The sequence below is a fragment of the Equus quagga genome, unplaced genomic scaffold, assembly GCF_021613505.1.
Source record: "Equus quagga isolate Etosha38 unplaced genomic scaffold, UCLA_HA_Equagga_1.0 146_RagTag, whole genome shotgun sequence".
NCBI lineage: Eukaryota > Metazoa > Chordata > Mammalia > Perissodactyla > Equidae > Equus > Equus quagga.
The window spans coordinates 7,790,053-7,806,880 of record NW_025796728.1 but is presented as its reverse complement, the minus strand read 5'-3'; the positions used below and the strand labels follow the sequence as shown (position 1 = coordinate 7,806,880).

The 16,828-nt window shown below is 37.1% G+C and overlaps 1 protein-coding gene across 3 annotated transcripts in view; it reads right to left on the bottom strand.

The window, feature by feature from the left end:
* LOC124232959 (phospholipid-transporting ATPase IA) overlaps positions 1-16,828 on the bottom strand; it is a 220,917-nt gene that overhangs the window by 125,982 nt on the left and 78,107 nt on the right. For all 3 annotated transcript variants that reach the window (XM_046649924.1, XM_046649923.1, XM_046649925.1), the window contains 3 exons: positions 9,622-9,699; positions 8,545-8,633; positions 1,533-1,577 (listed from right to left, as the gene is read on the bottom strand). In XM_046649924.1, coding sequence (XP_046505880.1) covers positions 1,533-1,577; positions 8,545-8,633; positions 9,622-9,699 — 212 coding nt within the window. The remainder of the gene's footprint in view (positions 1-1,532; positions 1,578-8,544; positions 8,634-9,621; positions 9,700-16,828) is intronic.

Genomic DNA, 16,828 nt, shown 5'->3' with positions numbered 1-16,828 from the left:
TGGAAATGTACAAGCAATTTCTGAAAAAGCTGGAATTTTTTGTTTGGAGTTACCTGGTTTAGAATGTCAAATATCAAATTTTCCAAAAGGGTGTTTCACAAAAAGAACTTATTAAATTAGATAAAAGATCCTCTTTTTCCAACAGTGATAAAAGTCATGAAACCTCCATCAGAAGTAGAATATTTTAAATGACCTGACTAAACAAACAATAATTTTTAACATTTCCATTCAACATTAATAAAAATATGGTAAAGGTAACTTCCCTAAGAATAAATGAGTTATCTTAGAAAAATGTATATTAATTCTATACTAATGGACAGGGTTTAAAATTAATATGCTAATATTAGAGAAAAGCAACAAATGAGAAGATACAGTCAAAATTTTAACTACATTCTCAAAGGTTTAAATAAAAGGGAATATTTATGCCATTAAAGTTGAATTATCCACCAACAGTAAGACGCTTTGGCACATTTAAAAAATACTAAAAATTATTCAGTTGTGTGTAGGTGTCGAAATGTATGACACGCCAAGCAACGACCTTTAACGTGATGACTCATCAGTTATCACATGAACCAAACAGCTGCCTCTGGCATTAACCTAGGTGTTATGAGGTTTACTGCAAACTGTTTCTGAGTCTCCACTTTACTGAAACAAAATCCAAGTTGAAAAATATCAAATGATGTTACTGGATTTCCATGCATATTGGAAATGTGGCTTAATCATAAAACACACGTGTAATCTGAAAATAAAAACATGACCACGTAGAAAACCACAATATTTTCAACAGTTACCAGCATTAAAAGAAACTGTTTTTGGAAATTTCATTGGCCAGTAAATCATGATGAACTATGGAAATATCAAAATAAACTTAGACTATTCTAAATGAAAATGTAAATCCATGGAAGCGGGGATTTTAAGGTAACACAAACAAAAAACCCAAAAAGTTATTGAAATTAAACCTATAAAATGCCATCTTTAACAATTCTAAAATTAATTATGTTTCAGTTAACTCCTGTCCTTGGTAGCATAGTCTTCCAAAATTTGTCCCAGACATTTCATTAAAAAAAGTTCATTTCCTAGTCGCCAAGCAGATTTAGTAAACTAGTTGAAAAGGAAATTTCCACTCCTTGGTGTTTCAGCAGCATTCTGCTAGCGCTGTAGAGTACGTACGTAGTGGCAGAAGGTGGCAGTGCTGAGCTAAAAAACATAAGAAAGCTTCTGGAGCTGCAATTGAAATCCTAAGTAATCCACGGCCCAGGGACTCCGAGTTGATCATTACAGACTTTATTATGGGTATGTAACATAAAACTCTAATAAGCCTAACCTTTAAACTAAATGTTTTAAAATGACTAAAGGTGATTCAACACGAAATCATGGGTAGTCATGGTTTTCAAGAAATACTTACTTTATAGCATTGTCACCCTACCTGACCAGTAATGCTTTTGTCAAAAGTAATGAAGTGTGTCTAACAAAACAATAACATGCAAACCTTTTAAAGGAATCAGTGAGACAGAAAGATCCATGCAGCTTACCATTCATCAGGAGAGCAGCCATAATCCTCAGGTTCAGGGACATGGCTTCAGAAAGCAAGAGGAGGGACAGAAAGAGAGGAAAAAATAATCACAGAAAGGCTGGAAACATAAAAACATGAATAACGGAAGTACTGAAAGACAGATCTCAAAAAAGTTAAGAAAATGAACTTTTAGTTGCTTATGAAAGAATGGCAGTTAGTACAGTAAGTAGAACATGGCTTATGGTAACTAAGCAGGTTTACGAAGTTTGTTCTATAACTAGATAGTCCACTTGCCTCTTTGCCATGAAATTTACTGATTTTTATGCACAGAATTCAGTATTCAGTATGAAATATTTGAACTTAGCAGTTGAAATACAAGCTAAAGCCAACATAAAATTAATCACATATTGTATACTCAGAATAAAGTATTTTAATGAAAAAAACATGCCATTACCCAGGAACGAACTGTCACACTGATAAACTTTGCCAAATACATTTTAGAGGTAAATCTGACTACCATGAGGTGATGGTTCTTTAAGCAGATATACTAAAGTAAAAGTTAATTACATTTCTATAATTAAACGGAACCAAATTTTAAAAGATTGACTGATATTCCAAACTTTTCACTTAAATATACATCAGTCACTAAACCATTTATCTCAAACAGAAAACACAGTTGTCAACACTTTCATTTCATCCATTAGCTCATTTGAGCGCTAGGAAAGTTTGATTGACGCGTAGCTTTTATTTCAACCAGCCAGTCATGTATTAATTAGTACCCATAATACATGACAGAGATTTTATTTATTTATATATTTATGTATTAAATTTTCCTTGTTAATTGTTCAATTTTTTCCAGCTTTATTAAGATATAATTGACATATAACATTGTGTAAGTTTAAGGTGTACAGTGTGGTGATCTGATGCATGTATATATTATAAAACGATCACCACCACAGTGTTAGCTACCACCTTCATCCCATCACATAATTACCATTTCTTTTTTTTGTGATGAGAACATTTAAGATCATTCTCTCAGCAGCTAGAGCAGATTTTCTTATCTCCCATTTCTTTCATTATATATAACCATTCAATATTTTTCCTTTAAATTAAATATATTAGATATAGGTAGATTTTTAAAATATGTGGAACTCAGTACAAACGTAAAATCATTGTTATTTTTGAGAAATACACAATAAACCTCATTGGGATCCTTTCACTTCCTAAGTGTCCACCTCACTCTCTTTACCCTTCCAGCAAACTGGCTGTGACACGGGTCTCATCATTCCAAGCCTCCTCTTCCAGCTCCAAAGCATTAAACTGCCTCCAGTGCAGTACCCACTATCTTCACTCCAATCACCACAGAAGCAGTGGCTTTTCCTGACTATTCTCTCTCTTACCAAAGGAATTTTGTAGATGCTTGAGAGGAAGGGCTAACCAAGCCTCTTGTGGGCTGGACTCCCAGAAAAGGTGATGGCCTACTGCAAAGCTCTGCGGAAACTGGCTGCAGCCCAGTGCTTAAAGCAATTATTCCTGATCAACCTCAAGGTGTGGACTCCAGCCTCCAGACTGTACCAGGGGAAGGCCTGGTGCTACCCAAGCAAAAACACTGCCAAGGTTCTGCCACATTGCACTGGTATTATACAGCACCCCTGATCTCACACCAGGAGAGGGGCCAGTGCTCCTCAAGTCATGCAGCTTAAAAGTCGCGGAGCTCAAGGCTCAAGGTCCCTCTCCCCAGGTCTGGTCCAGCCTTGGCAGACACTGAGTGCTACTCAGAATGTGATGAGCAGCAGACAATCCAAACACCTGCTCCTGATCCTGTCTGCATCAGCTTCCCTGAGATGGCTGTTCTAGCAGCTCCGGTGTGTATGCGCTTCCTGGTTATTTGCCTTCGTTTGCAAATCCCTGCTGTTACATCTGCCTGGAAAATGCTTCACTTAAATTCATCCTTAGATCTCAGCTCACATATCATTTTTTCAGGGGGCAGTCCCCGACCTTCCTGCTTAGATCTGTGGGGGACTGGAATTGGCCACCCCAAGACATGTCTCTTTGGCATGAGGATTATTTTGGGCTGGTTACTTTTAAAAACTGCAGACAGGAAAGAAACTCTGAAAAGTAGAATTTACTTACCCTTTGTAAAAGACATTTACATTTGTAAAGGAAATCTCCATCTGTAAAGGTGTCTCCCTCTCTGTACCAGGAAGAAGGGGGGATAACCTTATCTCTAGAAAGTCATTAATGTGGAAGGCAAGGACTCAAGTCTGCATAATTACCTGACTCTTGTTTATTGTGCTTGTGTGGTAATCTCCCATGATCGACTCCCCCCACCCCCAACATCTTCCTTTGCCTTTAGTTGAAGATGATTTTTAAGATGGTGGCTTCAGCCATTTTGGCGAATTGCTCAGTTTGCCTGAGCCTCTCCCATGTATACATGTTATAAAGCTTTGTTTAATTTTCTCCTGTTATTTTGTCTCATGTGAATTTAATTTGTTTTCCGGCCAGAAGGACCCAGAGCAGGTACAGGAAATGTCTTCCTCCGCTACAGATCGAATCCCTGATAACAGACTCACATAGACCTTTGTACTGTGTCAGGATTTTACACTTGTCTGTATGATTACTTAACTAACAACCATTAACCCTCAATTAGACTATAAACTTTAGGAGGGCGGGAACCATGTGAACTTTTGCTGATCATAACATCCCCATCGTTTAACAAAGTGCCAAATACAGAGAAGGAGATAAACATTTGTTGAGGTATACGAATGAACAAATGAATGGTGTTTTACCAGCTTTAACCATCAGTCATGGTGAGCAGTAAGATAAATTTGTTGGTTATAATCTCCCTTGGAGCTAAGTATTATAATTATTGTGAAGTTTCTCACGGTGAATCTCTTCTTGGTGTTAAAGAAGCAGCTCATACTTTCAGTAAGCATACTGCTAAATAAAATATTGTCAAGTAAAGCTACTCACATATGGTATTCATATATAAACAAAGACTGCTTTTTTTTTTTGAGGAAGATTAGCCCTGAGCTAACATCTGTACCTATCTTCCTCTATTTTTTTCATATGTGGGATGCCTGCCAGAGTTTGGCTTGGTCCGTGCCTGGGATCCGAACCTGTGAATCCCAGGCCCACAGAAGCAGAACATGCGAAATTAACTGCTAGGCTACTGGGCCGGCCCCCAAAGATTGCTTTTAAGAACATTAATTTTTCACTTAAAGGGAAAATGTCATTGAAATGCTTTTAATACTGATTAAGTGACTTGCTCCCACTAAAAGTAGTTTAGTTTGCTTAACAGAATTTTTTTAAATCTTAGAGATTGTATCATGTTAAGCTTTGCCCAGCTCATCAGTTCATTCTAATAGTAAGGTCTGAATTATCAACAAAGATGGCACTTAGGATTTTAGCCCAGAAAGAATATCCGCTGTATTGAGAATCTTTGCCACTGAACATAAAAGCCTTCTTACCTATTTCTGGTATTTAAGGAACAGTGATAAAACTGACTTATTCCCTATAGGAAGCACTTTGTGGAAATGTTAAACAGTGGAATTTCTAGTTTGTAGTTAAGTTAGATTTACAAATGACATCACAACTCATTTATATCTAACTAAAGACAATGATCAAATGAAACAGTCTATACATTTAAGCATGGTGGCATCTCTGATTCAACGTTGATCTCTGCAAAACAATCAGCATCAGTACATGTGCACAAATCTTTTTATTTCGTTGCCCCTCATGAATCTGATTTGGGGCAATGATTATGTGAAATGAGAGGAAACTTACCAAGACTAAATTTTGAAGCATTGTTTTAAGTGTTCAATATTACCTTCTTACAAACCTATGGAATACACAGAACTAGGCAAAGATTGTACTATCAAGAGACTCCAAGTCTTGCCTTTCTGTTAAAAGTCATTAGAACTCACCTTTGACTCTATCTGGGGTAAAACTAGGTTTTACCTTACTTCTTAAAAAATGGTGAAGAAGCATTAGCTCTGAAATCGTAACCCCAAAGGCATTTGTTAGAACATGAAAGTTTGTGTTCTTCTCCTTTGTTTTGCTACATCCTGGGGGGATAAACACCATGCTTTTTTCTGTGGGAGCTGGAAGTGCACGTACTTAATAGTTCCCCTTAATAAACAAGTGTCAACATTGCTGTGGGGCAAAGGGGATAGTAAAAGTATGTTATTTCCCTGTCTGGGTTCTTACAAACCAAGAGTGCCCAGAGGAAATTCCCAAAGAAAGGTGGCTGACAGTAATTACTTTTTCCTGCAGAGTCTGGCGGAATTAAGTTGCAGTGGTGTGTCTGCTATTGCGAACACCTGAACAGTCTGAAGTCTCATGGTTTGTCCAAAGCCTTCATATATCAACAGCTCTCTACAACGCTGACATTCCAATTGTCCATCAGGATGTGTGTGTGGCAGAGGGAGTGTTGATAAAAACTCAACCAGGGTTAAGGATCCTAAAAGCACATACACAGCCAGTACATGATTGATTATTGGAAGCAGCTTAACAACTAGCTTCACTCAGCAAGGATTCTGGTCTTCTCAAAAACATGATACATCATCCAAAGAAGAAACATATTTCTGTTTATATAGTTAAACTTTGCAAGCAAAGGAATGCCTGCTTTTTCCTTCTTAACATGTTAACATTTTATGTCTGGAAAAGAACCTTAGAGATTATCTGGTTTTACCACCCTCATTTTAAAGGATTTGGAATATTTGAAAGGAATTGTCTAGGGTCACATGGTGAATTAGTGACAAAGCTAGGACTAGAACTTATGCCTTATGACTGCACCTCAATATTAAGAAATGTTAGTTTCCCAAGAGGAAATCTGTTTCACTGGAAACTTTATCTAAATGATGACAACACTTGACTCTTAATTCTACTTTAATATTAACCAGTCTCAAACCCACTCCAGCAGAATACAGTTGTTAATGACAACATCATCAATAGATAGGAGAAGAATACTGCCTGGAAGTGTTTAAGGACTTTTATTCCAAGAACAGGAAGAAAAACCTGATAAAGTGTACAGATCACTCTAAAAAATAAGATTTATGAATGCACAATTTGCGTAAGAACAAACATCACCATAAATCTCTCAGCAAGTATATTACAACAAACTCTAGAATCACAACAGGACTTTCCTTCTCTGAGATAGTTACGGGTGGAATACATAAGTATAAGATGTCAAAAAGTGTGCTGACCCTCTCCTGCTCCAGCAGCTAATCAAAATACCAGCCGCCTGCAACAATGGGGGGAGGGGCGAGGAGAGCCTCTTTTGTCTATGGAGATTAGGAGATCTTTAGATAAAGAGGAAAGATACAAAATGGCATCCAGCTCTGGAAACACTAAGCATCCTTCTTAAATTAACAGCATGTCTTTTCAGTGTGAAAAAGCCATTCAATTGAATGTCTTTTTAGCTTCATTTACCCACACAGTTTGAAGTCATTTTTAGTCACACTCTTTGCTAACCCAAAGTACAAAGATATCTGCCTGCATCTATTTCTCCTAGTAGACTCTGCATATAGAAGTAAACATACGATTCTAGAATTTTTTACCAAATGGTTGTTTATTTATAACTTTAAGGCATTTTCAAAATTCAATATACTATTTTTATACTAGCTTAGTGCTTGGAGACAGAGTGTGAGTGGGGAAGAGTGGGTACAAGCCAGAAAACCCAAAAGCAAGTGTCCCTGCTTGTACGGTGTAGGGGAACAGTATTTGCAACCTCCAGATGTATCTCCGGCACGAGGATTATTTTGGGCTGATTATTTTTAAAAAACTGCAGACATGAGAGAAGCTCTGAAAACCAAGTAGAAGTTACCCTTTGTAAGAAACATTTACATTTGTAAGGGAAATCTCCATTTGTAAAGGTGTCTCCCTCTTTGCACCAGGAGGAGGGGGATGACCTTATCTCTAGAAACTAGTATCAATGCAGAAGGCAAGGACTTGAATCTGCATAATAGCCTTATTCTTCTTTACTGTGCTCTTTCTGATAATCTCCTATAACTGACTCTCCCCACCCCCAACATCCTCCTTTGTCTTTAGCTGAAATAGTATTTAAGGTGGCAGCTTTCACCACTCTGGCGAGTTACTCCATTTTTCTGGTTTCTCCCATGTATACATGTTATAAAGCTTTGTTTGGTTTTCTCCTGTCATTCTGTCTTATGTCAATTTAATTCTTAGACCAGCCAGAAGGACCTAGAGGGAATAGAATTGAGGGTAGAAGAACTGTCTTCCTCTCCCACAATGGTTAAGAGACTGATATTTACCAGTCTCACTTGTAGAAAAGGGGTTTGGAAAATTTGATATATATGCCAATGTCAATCAATCAGGAGGTGTTTCACCTTTTGATCATGTCTTCTTAGGATATGTAAAAATTAATTTTCTCACATTACCCTATAAAATATTTAAAAAAGAAGGATTTTGAACAGTTTAGGCAAGCATACTTGGAAGTAAGAAATAAACGGGTGCTCAAGCAGCACATTCTAAAGGACATTAAGAGCCTGATAAAAGTTTTTGATGATATTCACTATCCCCCATATTTAAGAGTTTCGTATCCCTTCCTCCTTCCATTGTCAGATATTTAGATTGCTCTGTGATTGCAAAGAGGAGAAATGATAAAAGAAAAAAACAAATCAAAGGGCTAACTATCAGAAACAATCATATTTTAACTTGAAAACTGCCAAGGACAGACTGCATGTTCTTACCACATGCAAGCCGCACTCTAACTTTATGGCAACATAGAGAGAAGCATACATGTACTTTATTACCAGAGTCAGACAGAGACCTTCGGCAACTCTAAACACTGAAATATTATTGGGCAGAGCCCCCACCTCATAGGTAATTCCAAATGAAAAACAATACCAAACTATAAAAGACAAAATGTATATGGATACTGAAATTAAAACAGTTGCTTTCTCAATTAAAAAAAACACAACTCCCATAATAAGAATTCCCAAAATGTATCAAATTGTTAGCACTAACTAAATGTGTATTTCATATTCTAATTAAAGGGTAAAACTCACCCATAAGCAACTCCAGCTATGGTGCACTTCTTAAATTGCATTACATTGCATGTCAGAGTACCAGTTTTGTCAGAAAATATGTATTTTACCTAAAAAAAGTTTAAAATTTCTCATTAAAATTTCAGGTCTTTTTAAGCCAGTCTTTTAAAGATGGGGGAAAAAAACAGTCCTACATTATTCTATTTATCAATTTTGTTACATTATAGGGACACAATGAATACTATTGACTGACTACTTTCTGTACAATCATTAAGGAATATGTTCGACTGTATTTTTTTAGTATTTTAGCAATGAATCATTTAATATATGAACACTGTCAAGACTATCAAGATGTTAGAAAAACTACAGTCATATAGAAATTTGTCTTTATATGGTCTGAATTTCCACTAGAAAGTGCCACTCCTACTGCTTAACATTTATAGAGCACTAAAACATCTATTAGCATTTCTCAACATAACAAACAATTATGGAATTGGTGATAGCTTAGCTTAAAATTAACTTTAGACAACATCTAAGTTGGTAAGAAAAAGGATAATTCTGGCCTAAATACTATTTGAAAAGTAAGAGTTAGCAGAGGGCAACACTACAAAAAAAACAACAACCATACTTTCTCAGCTAGTATGTATAAATGGATTACAAATATACACATAAGTGTAAATATAGCATGAACTATAAATCTAAAATTCCTGCATGACTGCTATTATACTTTGACTTACACAACTTCACCAATCAACTTTAACTTTTCCTTCCTTTCTGGTCAAAAGCTATTAATGATTCTAATGTTGGGAGTTTATCACTCAAAAAGAGCCAACACTTTATATACTAATCAGACTATATACTGAAGGACATCCCTCAGTGCAATACCTTAATCTGAGAGCAAACTACGCTTTAAATAAAGTTTTAAAACTTCATTTACTAAAAATGAAAATTGATAGTTATGTACTAATGTGTATTTATGCCAATTACTCAAAAAATGGAAAATTAGGAGCTGTCAATTCACCTGAAATTGTCACATACTGCAGAAATTACACCAAATCTGACTTCTAATTCAACATATCAACAAGAAATTTAGTTTACCTGCCCAAGTTCCTCATTCAGATTAGATGTTCGAGCCATAGCAGCAGTGTCTGTGGGTTCATAATGCATATCAAGATCCTTTTTAAAAAAAATAAACACATCATTGATTACAACTGGTAATAAGAGTTTGAGTGAAATTTTACTTAGCTGGGGAGCTATAAATGAAATTACTCTCATCTCTTGCCATTCTTATGCCATTTCAGTTGATTACCCTGAAAAGTATTCAACACAGAATATATAATATCATATTTCACAGTAAAGGCAGTATGGTAGTTAAAATGTCTCTAGAATCAGGCAATCTTGCTTTATTATCATTCCACCATCTCCTAGATATGTGACCTATTATAAGGATTAAATAAGATAATGTGTAAAGTGCTTCCTACTGTGCCTGACACAATGTCAGTGCTTAATGCGAACTAAAATAGCCATTAAACATTGTTCAAATAATTAAGACTTTAAACCTCTGGAAAAATAATCTAAGTGGTTCTATCTTGTACTTTCTTGGCCAAGTTTCTTACACTTTATATACTTGAAAGCAAAACGAGTGCATGTCTCAAAACCCAAACAAAAATGTATAGTTCCTGTACCAATTTGTACTCACTTTGTACCCAGAAACTATGAGATTTGACTATTAATCCTATAAAAATTAATATTTCCTATGGTGGAACATTTTATCGACAAGAGTGGAAAGCAGAATTTGCCATGCTAAAATGTCTCTTTGATTTGAGATTATTTTGGGCAGATTACTTTTAAGACAGGAAAGACTCAAGAAGAAAATGTGAACTTCTAACTGCCTAAAAGAATTTGAGACAGGAAGGATATCAGCAACATGGCAGAGTGAACTGTTTGCTTTTCTCTCCCCCTTCTGAACCACAACTAAATGTACATTCAATGATCAATGGAGGAAGCCCACATAGCACAACAGGACACCTGAGAGATGCATGCAGCTATACACTGGAGGGTGGATGGACTGGTTCCCCGGGAAGTGGCAGAGATAGGTGAGCATACCCGGAGCCCTGTGCACCCACACAAATGCTTTCCAGTCTGGCGCCAAAGCACCCCAAAAGTGGGAACACGCCCCTGGGTGACTGTAGGAGGAGACAGTGGTAACCTTTGCTGGTGATCACTCTCGCTCACCCAGTGGGAATGGGGTGTCCACCATGCCCCTGCAGTGCCGAGAAGTGGCTCCAGCTTGGGTCCCAGCAAGGAAGCCCTGCCTGTCAAGGCACAGTGGCACCATGGACCACGAGCAGATCACGCAGTGGGCCAGGCACTCCCCAGGCCCCTAGAGAGTACACATAGGGCTGCTGAGCCCTGAAAGAGGGAACGTGTGCTGGGTAGCTGTGGGGAGAGTCGTGGCAAGCTTGAGCCTGGCGGGGATGGGGAACCCATTGTGCCTCGGAAGCACCTAGGAGTGGTCCTAGCCCGGGTCCCAGTGAGGAAGTCCTCCCTGCCAAGCACAGTCCACACAAGTGCCTCAACACACCCCAGGCTGGGGCAAGTACCCATAATGCACCCACAGCCTCCAGTAGACAGGGTGGGGCCAGAAAGTCTGCTTCTGCTTCCCCCTAGGGGTAACAGGTGGAATCTGCATCCACAAGAACACTGACAAAACGTTAGCTTGTAAAGCACCATGAGAAACAGCAGCAACAATTCAGACTAGAAGGAAAATGACAATTCTCCAGAAAACAACCCTGAAGACACAGGAATTTATAACCTAAATGACAGAGAATTCAAAATAGCCATCACAAGGAAACTCAACGATCTACAAGAAAATACAAAAAGACAATTCAAGGAGCTCAGCAATAAAATGATTCTCTTCACCAAACAGATTGAAACTATAAAAAAAAATCAAGCAGCAATTCTGGACATGATAAACACAATTAATGAAATAAAAAATAATCCAGAATCATTAAGAAATAGAAATGATCTTATGGAGGAAAGAATTAGTCTTCCTGAGCATAAAAATGTAGAAATTCTACAGGTGGAGGAGGAGACAGAAATATGGAAGAGACAAAACAAAATACAGATACCCTGAATGCTCCAGTGGACATCATAGAGGAGCAAATCAGCATAATCAAAGATAGACATGTTGAAATGCTCCAGACAGAGGAGAGAGAACTAAAACTAAAAAGAAATGAAAAAGGTCTCTGAGAAATATCCAACTCAATGAAGAAATGCAACATAAGAATTATAGGTATTAGAGAAGGTGAAGAGAAGGAGAATGGAGCATGTTCAAAGAAATAATAGCAGAGAATTCCACAAATCTAGGGAAAGAGAGGGAAATATGTGTGGAAGAATTTTCCAGATCGCCTAGATTTGTCAATCTAAAAAGACCTACTGCAAGACATATAGTAGTAAAACTGACAAAAATGAATGACACAGAAAGAGTACTCAGGGCAGCAAGGCAGAAGAAAATAACCTACAAAGGAATTCCTATCAGGCTTTCAGCAGATTTCTCTGCAGAAACCTTACAAGTTAGGAGAGAAGCAATGCCATATTCAAAACTTTAAAAGACTAGAATCTTCACCCAAGAATACTCTATCCAGCAAAAATATCCTTCAGATATGAGGGAGAAATTAAATCTTTCCCAGACAAACAAAAGCTAAGGGACCTTGTAGCCACAAGACACCCCATACAAGAAATCCTCAAGAAAGTCCTCATACCTGAAAAAAGAAAAAAGAGAGAAAGGGGTCACAAAACACAGACTAAGGAGATAAATAGTTAGAATCAGAATAGGATAGCAAATATTCAACTATAGCATTAGGCTAAAGGGAAGGAAAACACCAAAAGCAAAGACAATCTTGTCACTTTAACCACAAACTCACAACACAAGCTGGAATAAGATATGAGAAAAACAACATGGGAGGGGAGGAGGAAAGGGACTGAATCGGTTTAGACTAAGGAAGTAAGAGGCCATCAGAAAATGGACTATCTTACACCTAAGATTCTGACTACAAACTTCAGGGTAGCCACTAAACTAAAAACCTAAAAAGCAGAAGAGAGACACAAAAGATAAATAAGGAAAAAACAAAGAAACATATCATAAAAAAACTACATAATTCAATGGGTAGACCAAAACATACAGGACAAGAAACAAAGGAAACGCAGGAAAATCAGAAAATGAGTGATATAATGACAGCATTAAGCCCTCACACATCAATAATCACCCTAAACATAAATGGATTGAATTCTCCAATAAAAAGACACAGAGTGGCAAGATGGATTAAAGAACAAGATGCAACAATGTGCTGCCTCCAGGAAACACATCTCAGCTCCAATGACAAACACAGGCTCAGAGTGAAGGGGTGGAAGATGATACTCCAAGCTAATGGAAAACAAAAGAAAGCAGGGGTCACAATACTTATTAGACTTCAAGATAAGGCATGTAAGGAGAGACAAAGAGGGGCAGTATATAATGATCAAAGGGACAGTCCATCAAGAAGAAATAACACTTATAAATATCTATGCATCCAACACAGGAGCACCAAAGTTCATAAAGCAACTATTAACAAACCTAAAAGGAGAAATTAAAAATAACAGAATAATAGTAGAGGACCTCAACACCCCACTCACATCAATGGATAGATCATACAGACCGAAAATCAACAAGGAAACAGTGGAATTAAATGGAAAGCTAAACCAGTTGGAATGAATAGACATATATAGAACACTCCATCCAAAAACAGCAGAATACACATTGTTCTCAAGTGTGCATGGAGCATTCTCAAGGACAGACCACATGTTGGGAAATAAGGCAAGCCTGTATAAATTAAAAAAATTGAAATAATAACAAGCATCTTTTCTGATCATAATGCTATAAAGCTAGAAATTAATTACAAGAAAAAAGCTGAGAAAAGGACAAAGATGTGGAGACTAAACAACACGCTATTGAACAAGCAATGGCTCATTGAAGAAATTAAAGGAAAAATCAAAAACTATCTGGAGACAAATGAAAATGATAACATACCATAGCAACTCATATGGGATGCAGCAAAAGCCATGTTAAGAGGCAAATTCATCTCAATACTGGCACACCTTAACAAATAAAAAAAATCCCAAATAAGCAATCTCAGATTACATCTAACTGAATTAGCAAAATAAGAACAAACAAAGCCCAAAGTCAGCAGAAGGAGAGAATAATAAAAATCAGAAATTAATGCTATTGGAACAAAAAAGGCAGTAGAAAGGACCAATGAAACAAAGAGCTGGTTCTTTGAGAAGATAAATATAATTGATAAACACCTAGCCAGACTTACAAAGAAAAAAAGGGAGAAGCTCAAATAAACAAAATCAGAAATGAAAGAGGAGAAATAATAACAGACTCCACAGAAATACAGTGGATTATAAGAGAATACTACAAAAAACCACATGCCAACAAAATGGATAACCTAGAGGAAATGGATAAATTCTTAGACTCTTACAACTTCCCAAAGCTGAGTCAAGAAGAAACAGACAATCTGAACAGACAAATCACAAGGAAAGAGATTGAAACAGCAATCAAAAGCACCCCAAAGAAGAAAACCCCAGGACCAGATGGCTTTCCTGCGGAATTCTACCAAACTTTCAGAGAAGATTTAATACCTATCCTTCTCAAGCTATTCCAAAAAATCAGGGAGGATGGAACACTTCCTAACACATTCTAGAGGGCCAATATCAATCTGATATCAAGGCCTGACAACGACAACACAAAAAAAGGAGAACTACAGGCCAAGATTGCTGATGAACATAGATGCAAAAATCCTCAACAAAATTTTGGCAACCCGAATACATCAGCAATACATCAAAAAGATCATACATCATGATCAAGTGGGATTCATACCAGGGACACAGGGAGGGTTCAACATCCACGAATCAATCAATTGGATACACCACATCAACAAATTGAGGAATAAAAGCCACATGATCATCTCAATAGATGCAGAGAAAGCATTTGACAAGATCCAACAGTCATTTATGATAAAAACTCTGAACAAAACGGGGATAGAAGGAAATTACCTCAACATAATAAAGGCCATATATGACAAACCCACAGCCAACATCATACTCAATGGGCAAAAACTGAGCACCATCCCCCTGAGAAAAGGAGCAAGACTAGGGTGCCCACTATCACCACTCTTATTCAACACAATACTGGAGGTTTTGGCCAGGGCAATTAGGCAAGCAAAAGGAATAAAAGGAATCCAAATAGGGAGTGAAGAAGTGAAACTCTTGCTGTTTGCAGATGACATGATCTTATTCATAGAAAACTCCCCAAAATCCATATGAAAACTATTAATAGAAATAATTAACAACTACAGTAAAGTTGCAGGGTACAGAATCAACTTACAAAAATCAGTTGCTTTTCTATACTCCAATAACGAACTTACAGAAAGAGAACTCAAGAATACAATTCCATTTGCAATTGCAACTAAAAGAATAAAGTACCTAGGAATAAATTTAATCAAGGAGGTGAAGGACTTATACAATGAAAACTGTAAGACATTACTGAGAGAAATTGATGATGACAGAAAGAGATGGAAAGAGATTCCTTGCTCGTGGATTGGAAGAATAAACATAGTTAAAATGTCCATACTACCCAAAGCAATCTACAGATTCAATGCAATCCCAATCAGAATCCTAATGACATTCTTCATGGTAATAGAGCAAAGAATACTAAAACTCACATGGGGCAATTAAAGACCCCAAATCACTAAGGCAATCCTGAGAAAAAAGAAGAAAGCTGGAGGCATCACAATCCCTGACTTCAAAATGTACTACAAAGCCATAATGATCAAAACAGCATGGTACTGGTACAAAAACAGGCACACTGATCAATGGAATAGAACTGAAAGCCCAGAAATAAAACCACACATCTAGGGACAGCTAATCTTCGACAAAGGTGCCAAGAACATACAATAGAGAAAAGATAGTCTCTTCAATAAATGGTGTTGGGAAAATTGGACAGCCACATGCAAAAGAATGAAGGTAGACCACTATGCCATACACAAAATTAAACTCAAAAAGGATCAAAGACTTGAAGATACGTCCTGAAACTATAAAACTTCTGGAAGATAGTATCAGTAGCACACTCTTTGACATTGAACTAAAAAGGATCTTTTCAAATACCATGTCCTCTCAGACAAGGGAAACAAAAGAAAAAATAAACAAGTGGGAATTCATCAGACTAAAGAGCTTCTGCAAGGCAAAAGAAACTAGGATCAAAACAAAGAGACAACCCACCAAATGGGAAAAAGCATTTGTAAATCATATATCTAACAAGAGGTTAATCTCCATAATATATAAGGAACTCACACAGCTGAACAATAAAAAAAAAAAAACAGTGTGATCAAAAAAGGGGCAGAGGAGATGCACAGACATTTTTCCAAAAAAGATATACAGATGGCCAATAAACACATGAAAAGATGTTCAACATCACTAGTCATCAGGGAAATGCAAACCAAAACTACACTTACACCTTACAAAGATACCACCTTATGCCTGTTAAAATGGCTATAATCACTAAGACTAAAAATAACAAATGTTGGAGAGGGTTTGGAGAGAAGGGAACCCTCATACACCGCTGGTGGGAATGCAAACTGGTGCAGCCACTATGGAAAACAGTACAGAGATTCCCCAAAAAACTAAAAATAGAACTACTATATGACCCAGCTATCCCACTCCTGGGTATCGATCCAAAGAACTTGAAATCAACAATCCAAAGTAACATATGCACCCCTATGTTCATTGCAGCACTATTTACAATTGCCAAGACATTGAAGCAACCCAAGTGCTCATCAACCGAGGATTGGATAAAGAAGATGTGGTAAATATATACAATGGAATCCTACTCAGCCAGAAAAAAAGAGAAATTCATCCCATTTGCAACATCATGGAAGGACCTAGAGGGAATTATGCTAAGTGAAATAAGCCAGTCTGAGAAAGATAAACACCAGATGATTTCACTCATATGTGTAATATAAACAAAGACATGGACAAAGAAAACAGTTCAGTCTTTACCAGGGGAAGGGGGATGGGAGGGGGGCACAGGGGGTGAAGGGGAGCACTTATGTGGTGACAGTCAAGAAATAATGTGCAACTGAAATCTTGCATAGATGTAAAATATTATGAACTAAATTAAAAAAAATTGATAAAAAATAAAACCAAAAAACAAGACCCCAAAATATGCTGCCTCCAGAAAATGCATCTCAGCTCCAAAGACAAACAT